Source organism: Scleropages formosus, chromosome 1 (genome assembly GCF_900964775.1).
Source record: "Scleropages formosus chromosome 1, fSclFor1.1, whole genome shotgun sequence".
Lineage (NCBI taxonomy): Eukaryota > Metazoa > Chordata > Actinopteri > Osteoglossiformes > Osteoglossidae > Scleropages > Scleropages formosus.
The window spans coordinates 11,306,398-11,323,028 of NC_041806.1; the positions used below are offsets into that span (position 1 = coordinate 11,306,398).

The 16,631-nt window shown below is 44.1% G+C and overlaps 1 protein-coding gene across 5 annotated transcripts in view; it reads left to right on the forward strand.

Moving 5' to 3' along the window:
- Positions 1-16,631, forward strand: part of LOC108934815 (tetratricopeptide repeat protein 28-like) — a 283,873-nt gene that overhangs the window by 233,451 nt on the left and 33,791 nt on the right. For all 5 annotated transcript variants that reach the window (XM_018752936.1, XM_018752937.1, XM_018752938.1 and 2 more), the window contains 2 exons: positions 7,286-8,627; positions 10,126-10,649. In XM_018752936.1, the coding sequence (XP_018608452.1) occupies positions 7,286-8,627; positions 10,126-10,649 (1,866 nt within the window). The remainder of the gene's footprint in view (positions 1-7,285; positions 8,628-10,125; positions 10,650-16,631) is intronic.

The following is a 16,631-nucleotide window of genomic DNA, read 5'->3' on the forward strand; positions in this document are numbered from 1 at the left end:
GTTTTTCACTATTGTAACATGCAACATCACAAGTCAAGAAGCCTTTAATGATAAGCATTTGTGCTGTTTGCAGTTTACACTGTGCATTATTTCGCTGAGTTTTGTTATCAGATACAAGTACAGTTTATAAGAGCCTTTTAGACTTAAATTAAAGAACATCATTTTGATTCATGTCTGCTGTCAGCTGTCGTTTAGCTGTCCCTGCACATTCAAGTGTGCAGTTTTTCTTTCAGGCCATTGCCAGCTGCTGTCCCAGCAGCTCATTTTTAATTAATTTGCTAAGTTGAGGATGTAAAAGGCTGATGTGGCCTTGACTTGGCGGAATGTGATCCCAAGTGTGCGCCTAGATGCTGAGGGGATGGTAACTGGAGCCCACTCGTGCTTCTTTTTTTCTTAATGCCTAGCTCAGCCTCTTCTGGACTTCCCTCCTTCATTGCCCTTCTCCCAAAGTTAGCACATACACGGCCCATACCCGTTGTCTCCTCAGTCTGGTTGAATGTGCTGGTCCCCTCTGCATTCCAGTGAGTGTGTTCTCAAAATGTGAGGCACCCAGACTCAAACCCCTTCTTTGTTCTGTGACACTAAACAGACCCACCCTCCTGGAACAAGGCTTTCCATGTGTGCCAGTCAGTCACCTCAGTGGCCTGAACTTGAGCCTTGAGCTCAACAATCATTGAAATGTGTATTGTTCACGTTTGCCCAAAACAATGAAATAATGGCTGGAAACAGAAAAGACGAAACTACCGTTCTTATTGTACAAAGGGGACTCGGCTGAAGTCTTGGGTTCTGGACAGGGCCAGCTTCGTCTGGGCTTCTTCGCAGGGTCAAAGAGAGCTGTCTGAGTGTTTGTGTTGGCAGGGTTGCCTTTCTGCAGACATGCGCTCACTTCTCATTTCATTTCCCTAACACAGAGTAGAGGATGTGCTCGGTAACAAGCTTCACGTATTATGCACTGGCCCTCTGGCAATGGCCATACCATTCTTCAGAGGTGATGGTAAACTCTAAGGCACAGAGGGGGAGTCAGTTCAGAGGGGGGTTCATCTTTTTCAGTCTCTAAAAGATGAAATGAGGGCATTTAGACTGGGCCATTAAGGCACGACACACGTACACAGTCAGAGGTCTTGTGAGTACGGGTCTCAAAGTTGGCGTAAGAGGAGCAAGCATGGCAGTGGAATCACGCTCCTTGAGAAGAGGCTAGCTTTTTGAGTAAACCGCATTTCCATTTATGTCAGTTGTGACTTTGAGCTGACTGAGCCATGGAGAGAAGGGGGGTGACGTGCTGGAGTTGGGGAATGTGGAATTAATCGCAGCTGTGAGGCTGCCTTGGCCTTTGCTGGGCATGTAGACTAGTCTGTGTCTAGGGCTTCATGCACTCCTCCAGGGTCCTGTTCTCTCTCTCTCTTGCTTCTTTCAGACTTCCTCCCTCACGGCCGATTTTAGACTTTGAGGTTGCCGTGCTGCCAACACTGTTCCAAATCCAAAGGAAGAGAAGAAATGCTTCAATGCACTCATATTCTTGTGTTCCTGTCTCCTCTTTGCTGTGTGAAATGAAACACAGGCTAGCTAGTGCCATCAGCAACAGTGAGGAGGGATTTCTCATGACTCACACCATCCCACTACCTCTTCCTGAGAAACACCAGGGAGTGTGGCTGCCTTCAGTTATCAGCCCCAACCCGTCCGACATGCAAGTATAATTTGCTTAATTAGTGACACCGTTTTATTTCACTGCGGTGTTTCCACTGTGGTAGACTTTACAGTAACAATACCGTGTATTATTTGTCTTATTCCATAAGAATACTGTTTACTTATTAGCTGAATTATCTCATGTGAGACGTCTAGCACCAAGGGGTTTCTGTCCATGATGGTGTCTGTGATGGTATATGAGGACCCTTCCTGCAGTTTCTACTAGGCAAACATGTTTTAAGAGTCCATCCTTTAAAAAGACCCTACAAAAGAAAGACACAGTTCATCTGTGCATGACTGGACCTTGAATGACCACATGTTGGAATGATCAGGCAGTTCCATCCATCACAATATTATTTTTTAATACATTACAAAAACAGAAGAAAGTGGTTGGTTAATTAGCTAAATAAAACTCACACACACACACACAGAACCGCTTGTCCCATACGGGGTCACAGGGAACCAGAGCCTACCCGGCAACACAGGGCATAAGGCCAGAGGGGGAGGGGACACACCCAGGACGGGACGCCAGTCCGTCGCAAGGCACCCCAAGCGGGACTCGAACCCCAGACCCACTCGAAAGCAGGACTGTGGTCCAACCCACCGCGCCACCGCACCCCCATTAAATAAAACTCAGATAGTTAAAAAAATGTATTGAAATATCTCATGTAATCTTCAAGCATAAAACCCTCAAAACATGATATAAAAATATATTTTTGGAGATGCATAATTGGAGGGAATCATTGTATTCTTTCTTCTGGCCGTCTCTCTTTCATAAAGCCTCCTTTCTACCTATGCCATCAGTAATTTTTTTCGTTAGTGGTAGGATACTGTATAAAATTAAACAAAATTGGTTTTAAAATAACTTTATTTCGGATGATTATCAGGTATACAACTCTGAATTCACAACTTAAAAGATACTTTATTAAAATTTGTTAGTGTTATAATTGCATACAGTATAAGTACTACTGTGTCAAAATAATTTTAGAAAGCATGCACATTGGAATGAATGGCCAATTGCATGATGGGAATCTCCCACCATCCTTAAAAGTGTGGTCATGCAAGGATGAGTGGTATACATACTGTATATTTGTATTTGTAGGGGGTCCTGGTGAGGGCTGTGCTGTGCTGTGAACTGTCTCCTTGTTCGGTAATCAGGGCTCTGATACTCTGTTGACCCAACAAGCAGCGAATGCACTCAACCCTCATGTGAGCAAATGATTTCAGACCCAAGTCTGGCTGTTCATCTCCTGAACAGTTATCAGAATTATTTAATTAAAGAAGTGTCATCTCTGTAAGTCATTTTAGGTAAAAGCATCTCCTAAGTATCTGTTTAGCTGTGGAAGAAGCAGTGGTATTGATATTGCAGCCTTGGAAATATATGCAAATGCAGAACCAATTGACATGGATTCTAATCCAGTTTAAGGGCTTGAGGGGCACCAACAGCTTGGGGTGTAGTGAAGTAATTACTTTTGCACAACACCTGTTTGACAGCAAGATGCAGGGCTCCAGGTCTTTTTTTAACTAAGCCAATTTCAGGTGCTTACTGACATCACAGTGAAATCGAGGAGTCTCCTGAATGTCTACGTGCTTTACTAGGGCCACCTGAAGGGTCTCGATACAGCAGAGGGTGGACCACCGAGGGAATCCAAGTGTTCTTTGGAAAAAAGAATGATGTTTTGGGCCTGAGTGGGCTGGTTGTGCCCACTGCAGACTGCAGCACCATTGTTTGTATGGTTGCCACTGAATTTCAGACTGGTGGCCTGCAGGAGCCTGCAGTAGTGATACACACTTGTCCAGGTGGTTGGACCACAAGGTTCCTTAAATTTAAAAGAGGTGTGATTATGAAGGGAGGAGTGAGCAAGGCATTTAGAAAGCTGCACACCTCAGTAGCTTCCCTGGCTGCACTTCAATCAGTCTACCATTTGGCCTGCTGCAATTAATAAAATTGCCTTTGAGCCTTCAGTAATTGTAAACAGGGGTGCTGTTAGAGAGAATATTATTACAACATCATGATATTAGTCTTCAGAGTTTAAAGGTCTATAGTATTTGTGAGCAGCACTGTCTGAGAAGCTGCAAGGTACCTACTACTTCATTTTGATTTGCAAATACGAAATCAACGCCTTCCATTTGATCACAGTCTCGTTTTTTTTTAACATAATCAATGTTTTTTTAGGTCTGGACTTCAGCGGTTGAAGACAAATCCTGTTATTGAAGGGTTAAATTTTGCTTAGCTTCTCAAGCGTGGTTTTAGGGGCATCCCTGGTATCGTCCCCACACAGTTGTGCAAGTCCCTTTGTTGTGGAAATCCTCTTATTTTACTGGCACCAGCCAGGATCTCTCTGCTGCAGATCAGTTACACACCGATTTAGTGGAGCAGGCCCTCTGTCTCCCAGACTCCTTCTGGCAGCATCTCCTATGCCAGTCTACTGTATGTGTAACACAGCGCGACAACTGTCATCCTTCCTCCTATGTTTGGCTTGGAAGAGACGATGCCTGGTTACATTTGGGAAGGCTCACACCCCTCTGTCACTTTTATCTGAAATCTTTACAGCCCAAACAGATTTCACAAACTCACTGTGACATCAAAGACAAAAAATAAGCATTTGACGTGCTTCTTAACTATGTTTCAACAATCGTCTGTGTTCAGTGTTCTTACTGACCTTCCCTTTCAAATCAGTGGTGCTCCATCGGTCCACACAGATCTATGATGCTATGCACACTGGGAAACCTTTAAACCCCTCCCCACATTACAGGAAATTGGCTAGGGAATGGACAGAGACATTTAGTACCACAAAGTCACACCAGTGCCTGGAGCAAATAATCATTCACATCTGATTCCCAAAAAAAGTTTACAGGCCTGGTTTGTTGGATGGACAGGGGTTCACGGCCAGGATGGGGAGCCTGAAGATATGTTCAGGAGGTTTCCCAACACATGACAGCAATCCACCTTTTCCCAGTAGGGATGTTCCCAGTGCTATGGAGGCTCTATCACTCAACCTAGGGAAGACCTGTGACCCTGTGGCTTTAACCGGTCAAATTTGCATTCCTGCCGAAAGCGTGTAATCCTCTTAGCTAGTGCTGATGGTGGAGCCCATTTCAGGGTCTCCTTAACACACCCCTTAACACAATCCCTGCCATATTTCATCTCTGTGGTGATGGCACAAACAGGCTCATAGAAGTAAAGTGTTCTTTCACCTTCAGTGGAACATCTTCGAAGCAATAGGCTGAATTGGCCCCCAGTGGTATAAACTACCATCTGAAGTCCAACCCGTTACTTTACAAACATTATTCTGCAGTGACCAGTTTTCTTGGCTTGCTGTTGATTTTCTCTCCCCAGTGATGACCCCTGACCCCTGTCTGACAGAGTGTCTGGAAGATGAAATTTCACCTAGCATCACCCAGTCTAAGAGAGCAGAGAGTGGAGGGGGAGTAAGATGCACAGAAACTTGAACCTTGAAAAGAAATGGTACCCAGAGGTACAGGAGCCTACGGTTTCCTCTGTCTTGGGGCTGCTGTGGAGCAGAGATTGACCCACTTGTCCCAAGCTCAGTAAAATGATGAGAAGACCTAATGAGTTACAAACAGCATGAGGTGCTTGGTTCAGGTATAACACAACAGAATGAAAGAAGGATGTGACAGGACCAGTGCTACTTTCCTCCGTGTCCATATGCTTGTGCAGAGCACCTTATATGATAATTCTCCACTTGTTTAAGAGTACTGTATCCACACAGCTCCAAAGTCCCATAATAAAGGTGTGCAAGTGCTGTGAAGGCTAGGGAAAGTGTGTAAACATGTATTTGTGTCACAAGCCTAGCATCAGCTATTTCTGCAGAATCAGTCCCTTCTTGTCCAACTAGCAAGAAACTAATTGGTAATTCAGACATCCCTGTTCAGCAGAGGCTGTGCTCCTCACTTCTTGAGTTATGTCAGTTCCTTCCTCTCTAACCTCCAGTGCCTGAAGGTCTGCTGGTCTTTGCACCCCAGTGGGATTACCTGCATGCTGCTGATCAGCATTGCCCTTGTCTGTCTGACACTATGCACATATGTTGTGGCCCTTGGCCCTTGGGCTCGTTTCTCTCAAACTCTCTTGGGTTCTTGGCGCGGACTGATCAGTGTGTATTTCGAAGGGGAAGCAAACTGCTCTTCCGATTGCCCATGCCACAGCCACAACTTGAGGTCCTTGCAGCGTTTCAGTGCTGTTTTGTTTTTTCCCAATGTCCCAATTTTTCCTACAGTTGTTTTAGCTTTTATGCTGTGGGATAACAACACTTAATCTAATGAGAAAAGGAAAATGACAAGGGGCATGTGTGTCCTGCCATTGCTGATCACCAGCACCCAGCGCCCTGCTAACCCATTTCTTACATGTCCCCCCACTCTGCTAATGTGTTTTCAGTCTCGCAGGATAATTAGGCCACATAGAGATGGGGAACCAAATTGTAAGGCGCAAGATTAATGTGCCCACAACGTTTGACTCAAAAGTATTTTCCAACAAAAGTAATCATTAGGCCTCTAAACATCGGCTTTCTTTCCCCAGCATCCCGGCTGTGGGGGGGGGGATGGGGCATGTTCTTATGTTAGGATTGTGATTATGACTTTATGGAATGGCAGGTGAAAACAAGATTTCAGGCTCCCTGGAAAATAGAATGTAGTGGATGGAAAAAGAAAAAAAAAGCTTGTTGCTTTGAAATACTATTGTTTTCCAGTTGAATGGAACTGGGTGCTGCCACATGATGTTGTTTTTAATATTCAGGTCTTTGTCCTTTATTTGTTGTTGGTCACTCTATAATATTTCCATAGTTGCTTGTGTTCCTTTTTTGTAGCTTCTGTTCGCATACCATATTTTCTCTATTTTGGCTATCCTTAATTTCAGGAAATGTAATTGTTTTTTGTTCATACATACTGTATTACATCATCAGAGGTACTCTGTCACCATTTTCAAGCATTTTAGAAGTCTTATTTAATCTAGAATGCCCAGGAGGTAGCCACTGGCCCTTGGACCCCCAGAGGTATTTTCTCCCTTGATTTTTGGTTGGGAGTTTTTGTTCATTTCCTCCGTGACCAGTAGACATACTTATAGCTTTATAAAAGCATTATTATGATAGTCTGTAGTGAACTGTCTTTGTGTCTTTGTTCTGATATATTTGTTTTTCTTGCCTTATGCCTGGGTTAAAGTGCTGTGTGTCACTCCGTGAGAAGTGCGCTCTATAAAAATGAATTGAATTGAATTTTCTTATGATTGAATAATGTCAAATTACATGTGTTAATCATTCAGCTAGTGTACTGTAGGGTATCTTCACACTGTAAATCACCTTGGGTGAAAAGGTGTCACATAAATACTAGAGTATTTATCACGTCAAGTCACTGTAGAGAAAAGCATCAGCTAATTGAATAAATGTAAATGTAAATTGTTCTTTTTGCTGATGGTCCACTACAATGTTGTAACATGCTTGATCTTGTAAATTTCCATGTTTTATATACTCTTGTTTCTGACCTACCTAAGAGTTAGAACTAAACTGTTGAAATGTCTTTTTCTTGAGAAAATCTTCCAGAGCAAAAGTGCAAATGCTTATCCCTCTCTTTGTTCTTCTTCTCCCTGCAGGCATTATCCACCAGATGAAAGGAGACTATGAGACTGCACTGAAACTCCACAAAACTCACCTCTCCATCGCCCAGGAGCTGAATGACTATGCTTCCCAAGGCCGTGCCTATGGTAACATGGGCAATGCATACAATGCATTGGGGATGTTTGACCAGGCTGTGCGGTACCACAGGCAGGAGCTGCAGATCTCCATGGAAGTCAATGACCGGGCATCCCAGGCATCCACCCATGGGAATCTGGCGGTGGCTTATCAGGCCCTGGGTGCCCATGACCGCGCATTGCAACACTACCAGAACCACTTGAACATTGCCCGTGAGCTGCGGGATATGCAGAGTGAGGCGCGGGCACTGGGAAACCTTGGAAATTTCCACTGTTCCCGGGGAGAGTTCCCTCAGGCCGTGCCATACTATGAACAATACCTGCGCCTTTCCCCAGACCTTCAAGACATGGAAAATGAGGGCAAAGTGTGCCACAATCTGGGATATGCCCACTACTGCCTGGGCAACTTCCAGGAAGCTGTTAAGTACTATGAGCAGGACCTTGCGCTGGCCAAGGACCTGCATGACAAACTGAGCCAGGCCAAAGCCTACTGCAACCTGGGCTTGGCCTTTAAGGCACTGGGTGACTTCAGTAAGGCTGAGGAGTGCCAGAAGTACCTGCTGTCCCTTGCACAGTCCCTCAACAACTCGCAGGCCCGTTTCCGTGCTCTTGGCAATCTGGGGGATATCTTTGTCTCCAAGAAGGACCTGGGAGCGGCAGTGCAGTTCTATGAACAACAGCTAGTCCTGGCGCATCAGGTCAGTGAGCGCAAAATGGAGGCCTGTGCTTATGCTGCTCTGGGTGCCACCTACAGGATGATGCAGAAGTATGACAAGGCTCTTAGGTACAACATCCAGGAGCTGGAGGTCTACCAGGAACTGGCGGACCTGCTAGGGGAATGCAAGGCCCATGGTCACCTGGCTGCTGTGTATATGGCTCTCGGAAAGTACACCATGGCCTTCAAATGCTATGAGGAGCAACTTGAGCTTGGTCAGAAGTTGAAGGACCCTAGCACTGAGGCACAAGTCTTTGGCAACATGGGAATCACCAAAATGAACATGAGCGTGATGGAAGAGGCCATTGGCTATTTCGAGCAGCAGCTGGCCATGCTGCAGCAGTTGAGTGGTAATGAGGCTCTGCTGGACCGGGGCCGGGCCTACGGCAACCTGGGGGACTGCTATGAAGCCCTGGGAGACTATGAGGAGGCTATCAAGTACTACGACCAGTATCTGTCCATCGCCCAGAGCCTCAACCGCATGCAGGACCAAGAGAAGGCTTACAGGGGCCTAGGGAGTGGACACAGGTTGGTTCACGGTCGCCAGGCATATAAACAAAAAAAGGACAGCAGTATACTTTCTAAAAATGCTTCATTGAAAGGGAAACAGACTCACTTGTCACCCATGTGTCATTTAATGCTTCTTAATTTAAATGCTTGAGTTTCACTTTTTTGTCTCATTACAACATGTGACATTTTTGAAACAACATGAAAATGTGATATATGGCGGTTCCTTTGCCTGCAAGCTGCAGCTAACACGCTTGTCAAGCATGCAGAGCTGCCTTGCATGGTGTTTGGAATTCATCACATGCTTTCACAGTGTGTTTCCCCACATCCCCATACATTTGTCTGTGAGTTGATAATATTGTGTAGATTAGTGCTGGTAAGAAAAGAAAATATCAGAAGGGAGAGTGGGTATTTGTTTGGAATTGATGTCAAAAGGATGGGAGGTGTGGTGGCATAGCAGGCTTGGCCGGGTCCTGCTCTCTGGCAGGTCTGGGGTTTGAGGCCTGCTTGGGGTGCCTTGCGACGGACTGGTGTCCCGTCCTGGGTGTGTCCCCTCCCCCCTCCAGCCTTGCGCCCTGTGTTGCCTGGTTAGGCTCCAGTTCGCCGCGTCCCCGCTTCGGACAAGTGGTTTCAGACAGTGTGTGTGTGTGTGTGTGTGTGTGTGTGTCAGAAAGGGAGCTGCAAGTACTGATGGTAAAAGTATTGCTTTGAATAGGCATTTTGGCTGCCCCCAGCCATGCATTTGCCCCATTAATCATCACCTTTAATTAATTTCCTGTAACAGTAGAAACATTCAGCGTCATTGCAACCTGCATTATCATTCCAAGTTGTTCTTGGTGCTACAGCGTGGTGGGGGGGGAGGGATCCCATTCTCCAAGCATCATACATCAGTCAAGTCCCTGCGTCCCATTGGGAGCACAGCGGGGTGGTAAAGTATGCTGTCAGCGTAACCCTATTACCCCATGCAAGCAGAGGGGAAAAATAGACAGTGGGTCTCCTAAAAGGTAAAAATGAAAGATCCCAGGATGCTCCTTTTTCAGCCATAATAATGTAAAATATTGCCCATGTGGTAATGCAGCTGTTTCAGAATACCATGTCAGTAGTCCAGGAAGTGAAGGCTGGAGCACAGGAACTGTGTCACCCACAGTGTGAATGTTATCCAGGGACAGTTTGCAGCCTTTGAACTTCCACTGCAAGAATACCATAACTGTAGCTCGGTATTTTCCTTTTTTTAACGTAGGAAATAGTGCCATTTTTGCCATTGTTTTTGGACACTCCATAGCATTAGTGGTGTATACAGGTTGTTAAGGCCATGAAAGAAGATAAAACTTGCAGTGGATTTTGATTACAGGTCATAAAACAGAATATCTGCAACACTGTTTCCTCTAATCCCTGGTATGTAGTAATTGCTAATTATTGATAGTAGAACCATTAAAAAGCACTAAAAGCCTACTGAATGCATGGCAAGTGCACACATATGAAGGTATTAATGTACGCTCTGCCCCTCCTGTCACCACAGGGCCATGGGTAACTTGCAGCAGTCCTTGGTGTGCCTGGAGAAGCGGCTCGTGGTGGCTCACGAGCTAGGGGAGTGTGCAGGCAAGGCACAGGCCTACGGAGAGCTTGGCAGCCTGCACAGCCAGCTGGGAAACTATGAGCAAGCCATCTCCTGTCTTGAGCGTCAGCTGGCTATTGCTCGAGATACAGGCAACCAAGTACTGGAGGGTGAAGCCAGTAGCGGCTTGGGTGCTGTGTACCAGCTCATGGGTGATTACGACGCTGCACTGCAGTGCCACCAGCGTGACCTGCAGATCACTGAGGAGGCAGGCAATGCTGAGGGTCAGTGCCGTGCCTACGGCAACCTGGGCCTCACTTATGAGTCACTGGGTAACTTTGAGCGCGCCGTCGTCTACCAGGAGCAGCACCTGAGTGTTGCCGCCCAGATGAACGACCTTGTGGCCAAGACACTAGCCTACAGCAGTCTGGGACGTACCCATCATGCCCTGCAGAACTACTCTCAGGCCGTCATGTACCTACAGGAGGGTGAGTTATGAAGCAATGTGAGCATGATGGGATGGTGTCTTGGTGCAGTTTGATGCTCAAAAGTCCAGACCAAGCTGGTCTTCACTGTGCCACAGTGCACTCATCGCTGTTTCCTCAATACAACAGTTTGCATAGTAAACCGTAATAATAGGATAAACTTAAATTTCTATAGTATCTTTAAATGTTCCTCTTCAAAGAGTTAAAAGAAAATTATATAAGGATAAATAATAAAACAACAGAAATAAATTTTATAAAAATCAGATAAATAAAAAAAATACAACATTAAGACAGCAATAAATGACAAGAAGAAAAATAGCAAAAAATTATGATAGAGAAAAGAGGAATTGAGCACTTAAATGTCTTACTGTAAGGAGGGGAATAAACTGGCCACTGAAGCTTTACAGGGGAGCATTTGAAAATTAAAGGCAGTTGGAACCCTTGCATCAAGCCAGTGCAGGGCTATTAGCACAGGTCTGGTGTGGTCACTTGCACGGGTTTTAACCAGGAATTTGTTTCCGGAGTTCTATACACAGAGCTTGTTTTAGGTGGATTTTAAGGTTCCAGCAAGGAAGGCCTTTGCACAAATGGCAAGCAACTGATCTCTCGCTTTCAGCAACAGGACAAGGGAGGATGGCATGTGGTCTGGCAGTGTTTCTTAGGTGAAAGGTTTTAACAAGGCACTTCAAGTGTTTATCAAAAGTGAGACTCGGATCAAATAGTACTTTCAGTTTTTAACAGAGATTGAACTCGAAATGTCATGCCATCTATGTACGTGGAGCCAGCATTTACTTGGCTCAAGTGATGCAGGCTGCCAGCTGGGATAACCTCAGGCTTGTTGCCTTTTAGATGTAGAAATGTTTAAAGTTGTCCAGGACTGAACATCAGAAATGCAGCTGGAGCGTGTCAAGACTCCAATATTAGTACATGTACACAGTAAATGAAGGCCTCTTATGACCATACTTCACGCTCCCACCATCTTGTTAAACAAAAAGCAACTTAGTTTGTACCTGTATGGGGCCTAAGAGCTCAGTGTTTGTCTGTGTGAAAATTGTTTGTACCATATACGGCCAATTGTTGCTCTGTTTACACACAGCTCATGTTTCTGTGGAAAGCGTGAGAAGCCTTCATTTGGAAATAGGCCTCAAACTTTATAGGAGTTAGTGCAACCACTGCATCTGTGCTGACCTGTTTCCATCCAAACGTTGTTTTCGTCTCCAAGTATGTGTAGGGTTTTGCTTCAACTAGGCTCTATGAGCACACAGGGAATTATAACTTTGGATACTTAGTTTTTGTTTCTCTGCTGGGTTTTGCCTCAGAGTCCCATGCGTAACCAAGCCAGAAGTGGCAAATAATCTCTTTTAAGCCTTCAGCCAGAATTTTCCACCTAGGCTTTAAAAGAAAAACACCAACTCGTCAGTGATGATGAATATTTTGAATTGTTTAAAAAGGATTAATTTGTTCTCGCTTTCATTTGACACAAGCATGCGTCATGATTATTAATACCATAATTTTGCAATTTCCAGATGCATTTATGTAGGACAGCGCACAGCGCTGCCGTTTGATAGGTTCCCCATATATAGCTCCTGTTGTGCTTGTGTTGCGGAGGCTGGAGCTTCTCAGAGTACAAAAGCTCCCTCCTCTTGGGGCGCGAGCCCACAGCCCTCTGATGACAGCTCAGTGCTGCGGCATGATGTAACGGCTGCTCCACTTTGCAAACTCTACATGTCTCGAGAGACCTGGCGCCCCACAAACAGCACGCGTCAGCAGCACTTGGACTGGCCATTAGGGGTGTGGCTAAGGACTGACAGAGGAGTCCCACCCACTGTCAGTGCTCCATTCGGTTATCACTGTGACCCCCCTCATGAATCCTATTGCTGAATTTACCTGATAAGGAGCATAGCCACCAATCCCCCTGAAGAACAAAACCCTTGAGTCCCTGACAACCAATTAGTTCTTTCTAACCGACCTCAGTGTAAAATGTCTCATATGTTTCTCACCCAACTTTCCTGGCATGTCCTCCTTTCTTGCCTCTTGTTGTTTTTCTGAGCGGCTGCACATATTCCTGCCTTAATTGGAAGGGTACTAATTGGGCAAGGCACCCCAAGTGTCAGCAGACAGGGCTGTTGCTAAGAGATATATTGGGGGGGGCTACATCACAAAGCCTCATTCTGTCATGTTTTTGCTTCTTTTAATGTCATGGGTTTTATAATGAACTTTTCTTAGTTTTTCTATTGTTTTTGTGTCTCATTTGTCATATGTCCGCTTGCCTGCGTGAAGATGTGTGTGTCGGTGAATAAGGCAGTGTTAATTTCTGCACTCCATGTCTCTCTATGCTCTCTCTCTCTCTCTCTCACTCACACCTTTCATAGCTCAGTGGAGTAACTGCTGTGAAAGAAATTATACTTCCTTTTCTGGAACCGATCAGTTGCAGGGAATCTGCACAAAACACTCAGACATGTAAAGACTTTTCACAACAACATCGGCTGATGGGAGAGCTCTGTACAGCTGGATGTCTGTCCCTGATCAGTTTGCGTTGCCTCCCTTTATTTGCAAGCTTATACATACAGTACGTCATCATAAAGCATTGCAACACTTTAGAAATTTCCCTTGCATCCAATGCAAAAGTGATCTTTACGCCGAACATTTTGTCCCCGTTTAAGAAGTGTGTTGGGACACATCCTAAAGGTTAAACTTTTTTTGCGTTTCCTTTTCCCTATCAGCATTTCTCCATTGTGTTGAACAGACAACATACATTTTTTTGAACGTCTTAACTTTTACATCACACTAGAACATATTAATTATGCGATAATTTTAACTACTTGAACGTATTTCACACTACACTTGAATGAACAATTTTTCACACCACACTGCCCAGCTCTTAGCAAGCCTTTGAATACAAGGGGCAGCATCGTGGAACAGCAGACAGCTCCGGTGCCTCACCTATATTTATGTTTTGCGGGCGCTTTTCTTTAAAGTGACTTACATTACCTGCTGTTATTTACACATTCAAGCAGTGGGATAATGTTTTCTAAAGCAATTTCGGGTAAGTACCTTGCTCAAGGGTACTATGGCAGTAAGCGGGATTTGAACCTGCAAACTTCTGCAGTAGCTTTATTTAAGTGTAAATGTGTGAATTACTGTAGGTAGGGTACTACATTGTATCCAACAGTGTGAGTCACTTTGGATAAAGGTGTATCAACTAAATAGTAGTTAATAATCATTGTGTGTTACTTTGAAGAAAAGCATCTGCTAATGGAATAACTGAATGCAAGATCAAACAGTTGGCACTAGCACTATTCCGGAGTACTTGTCGGTCAGCCAGTGTCCCAAGGTCATGGACAGGTCAAGTTTGGCACCTGGAGGAGACCTCGCCAGGCAATTATGACAGGTGTTGGGAAAAGCGGTGGAGGCAGTGGGAGTGTTTGTAGAGATGGCTTTCATTTTATCAGTTATTTGCATTTTATTATCAGAAAATGCAGAACTCTTCTGGAAATGCTCACACTTCTTTTGAATAACAGTGATATTTTTCTGCTTCATATTTAGAGAGAGTGACAACAAAGAAAGAGGCAGGTAAAATATTTGATAAACAAAATACATACAAAAACAAAATATATGTATGTATTTCTTTAATATGTGTGTATATTAGTATGTATTTTTTATCAGGAGGTATCCTGTCCCAACAGTGGAATACGATGTGAATTTGGATATGAGAAAACAGGTGAGCAAGTATGGAGAGAGAGAAGGATGAGAGGGAACTTCTTCTCAGGCTCAAGGTCTAATGAAAGCCCATCATGGCTGGGTCCTGACAGCTCTTCCCCAGCAGGGAAGGCGAAAGGGGAAGAGTGGGATAGCAATAACCAGCCTTCAAAGTGTGTGGCCGAATGAGTGCTGAGAGTTCAGGAGTTCGCTGACGATGTGCCTGGAAGAGCCCTCTGTGAGATCACAGGATCCCGGCATGCCATTAGGATGGCATTATCACTCTCCCAGAGGCATGGGGAGGTGCCTGAAAGCCTGTTTCCTGCTCTAATGAAGGAAGAAGCTCTGGATGAGAGTTCTCATGCATTCCCTCCCATAATACAAAGGTTCTCCGGTTCACTTCCACATGACAATTCTGCACTTTTTTGAGTTCGTTCTTCTTTTTGCTCTGGGTTCATATTACTGACATCCCAAGATACTGCCACTGGGGTGGTGAAAATTGGACTTTACAAGGGGTTTCATTACTCTTTTATGGAGCATTTCTTTATATGATGACTGCATTTGGATTTTGTACTGCTCCTCTGACAACTGTGCAGCTCAAGACAAGAGCCTCTTTCTCTCAGTTACAGTTTAGCTTGATTTGTGCTGCATTAACTTCTCAACCTCCATTAGCCCTTGTTTACTAGTTTCACCTGTTATAATCTCAGTGATCATGACCCAGTTTGGACTCTCCAAACCATGTCAACTTGTTCATTAAGTGTCAATTCATTCATATAGTTTTATTTTTTGTCTTCACTGTTTTTCTGTTAATATTAAGTATACAGTATGTAATTGCTACAAATTAGCTGAACGAGTATAGTGAAACAGTATTATGAATTACTGACATCCCTTGATTTACGAACTCTCTTTCTCCAAAATTTAGCCATGACAGCCCTTGTTTTTGATACCCAAATTTCAGATCGATTTATCGGTATTTCAAAATTTACCCGAAGCCTGGTCAAACTGGCAACCTTCAAATCCAAATGCAGCAGATGTTACAACTGTGCTAGCACTGCCCTTTAAGCGTGGAGGTGATGTCATCATCTGCTGGATGTTTGTGTGAGGTGGACAAACAAAATAGAATCAGCTGCCCATTACTGGAATGATTGCAGAGACAGCAGAGTCAAAGTTTAGCTGATTATTTCAGATATATGTGTGCATTTCGACAATAGTGCGCAGATTTTCACAATAAACAGGATGTGCCTGGGTTATTGCTCAATCATGCAGAGAGCCAATCAGTTTACTATGAGGAGAACCCAAAGTTGGTTCAGGGCCAGGGTTTGAGACTGTGGTCTGGGAGCAGGACAGCAAAGGTAACACACATAAGGCACCTTTTGTATTGTTTTTTGAGATCTGCATTGCTTTAGAGAAAAGTGTCTGCTAAATTAATGAGAAACAAGGAAAAGACCATTAGTTGTCAAAGCATACTGCCTAGAAACATACCTATACAAAGGGTTCTTCAGGAACACCTTCAATTCATAAGGCCATGGAATACCTTGCTGATTCACTGAGTTTGTGTGTCCAATACATACAGCAACAAACAACTTGCTCAGTGATTTGTTTTTTCTCAGTTTTATGTGAGTCGCATGGCATAACTTCGGCTGCCTGTGTTCAGCTCACTGTCTTGATGATGAAAATTTGTTGTAGTATAAAAATGTAGTAAACACACTTCTGTGTTGAATGTGTATGTGTTCCTCGTTGGTGTGTTTGTCTGAGATTGTGTAGTGTGTGTGTGTGTGTGTGTGTGTGTGTGTGTGTGTGTGTGTGTCTGGTTTAGCAGGTACAGTGCTGTGAAAAACTATTTGTCCCCATCCTGATTTCTTCTGTTTTTGTGTATATCTCATACTACGTGGTTTCAGAAATTAAAACAATCTAACATAAAACAAAGGCCAACTGAGTAAACACAAAATACAGTTTTTAAATAATGTTATGTACTGAAGCAAAGAAGTTATCCAATAGCAACTGGGCCTGTGTGAAAATGTATTTACCCCCATAGTAGATTTCACCAAATCTATGAAACTGCATTCATATTGGGGTTCAGCTGGACTAGATGCAACCAGGCCTGATTACTGCCAGCCCTGTTCAATCAAATCAATACTTAAATAGATCCTTTTCAACAGCATGAAATTGGTTAAAAAGTCTTACCCAGTAACACACTATGCTAAAATTGAAAGCAATTCTGAAAATGAAGAAGAAGGTGATTGAAATATATCAGCTTGGGAAGGATTACAAAGCTATTTCAAAGGC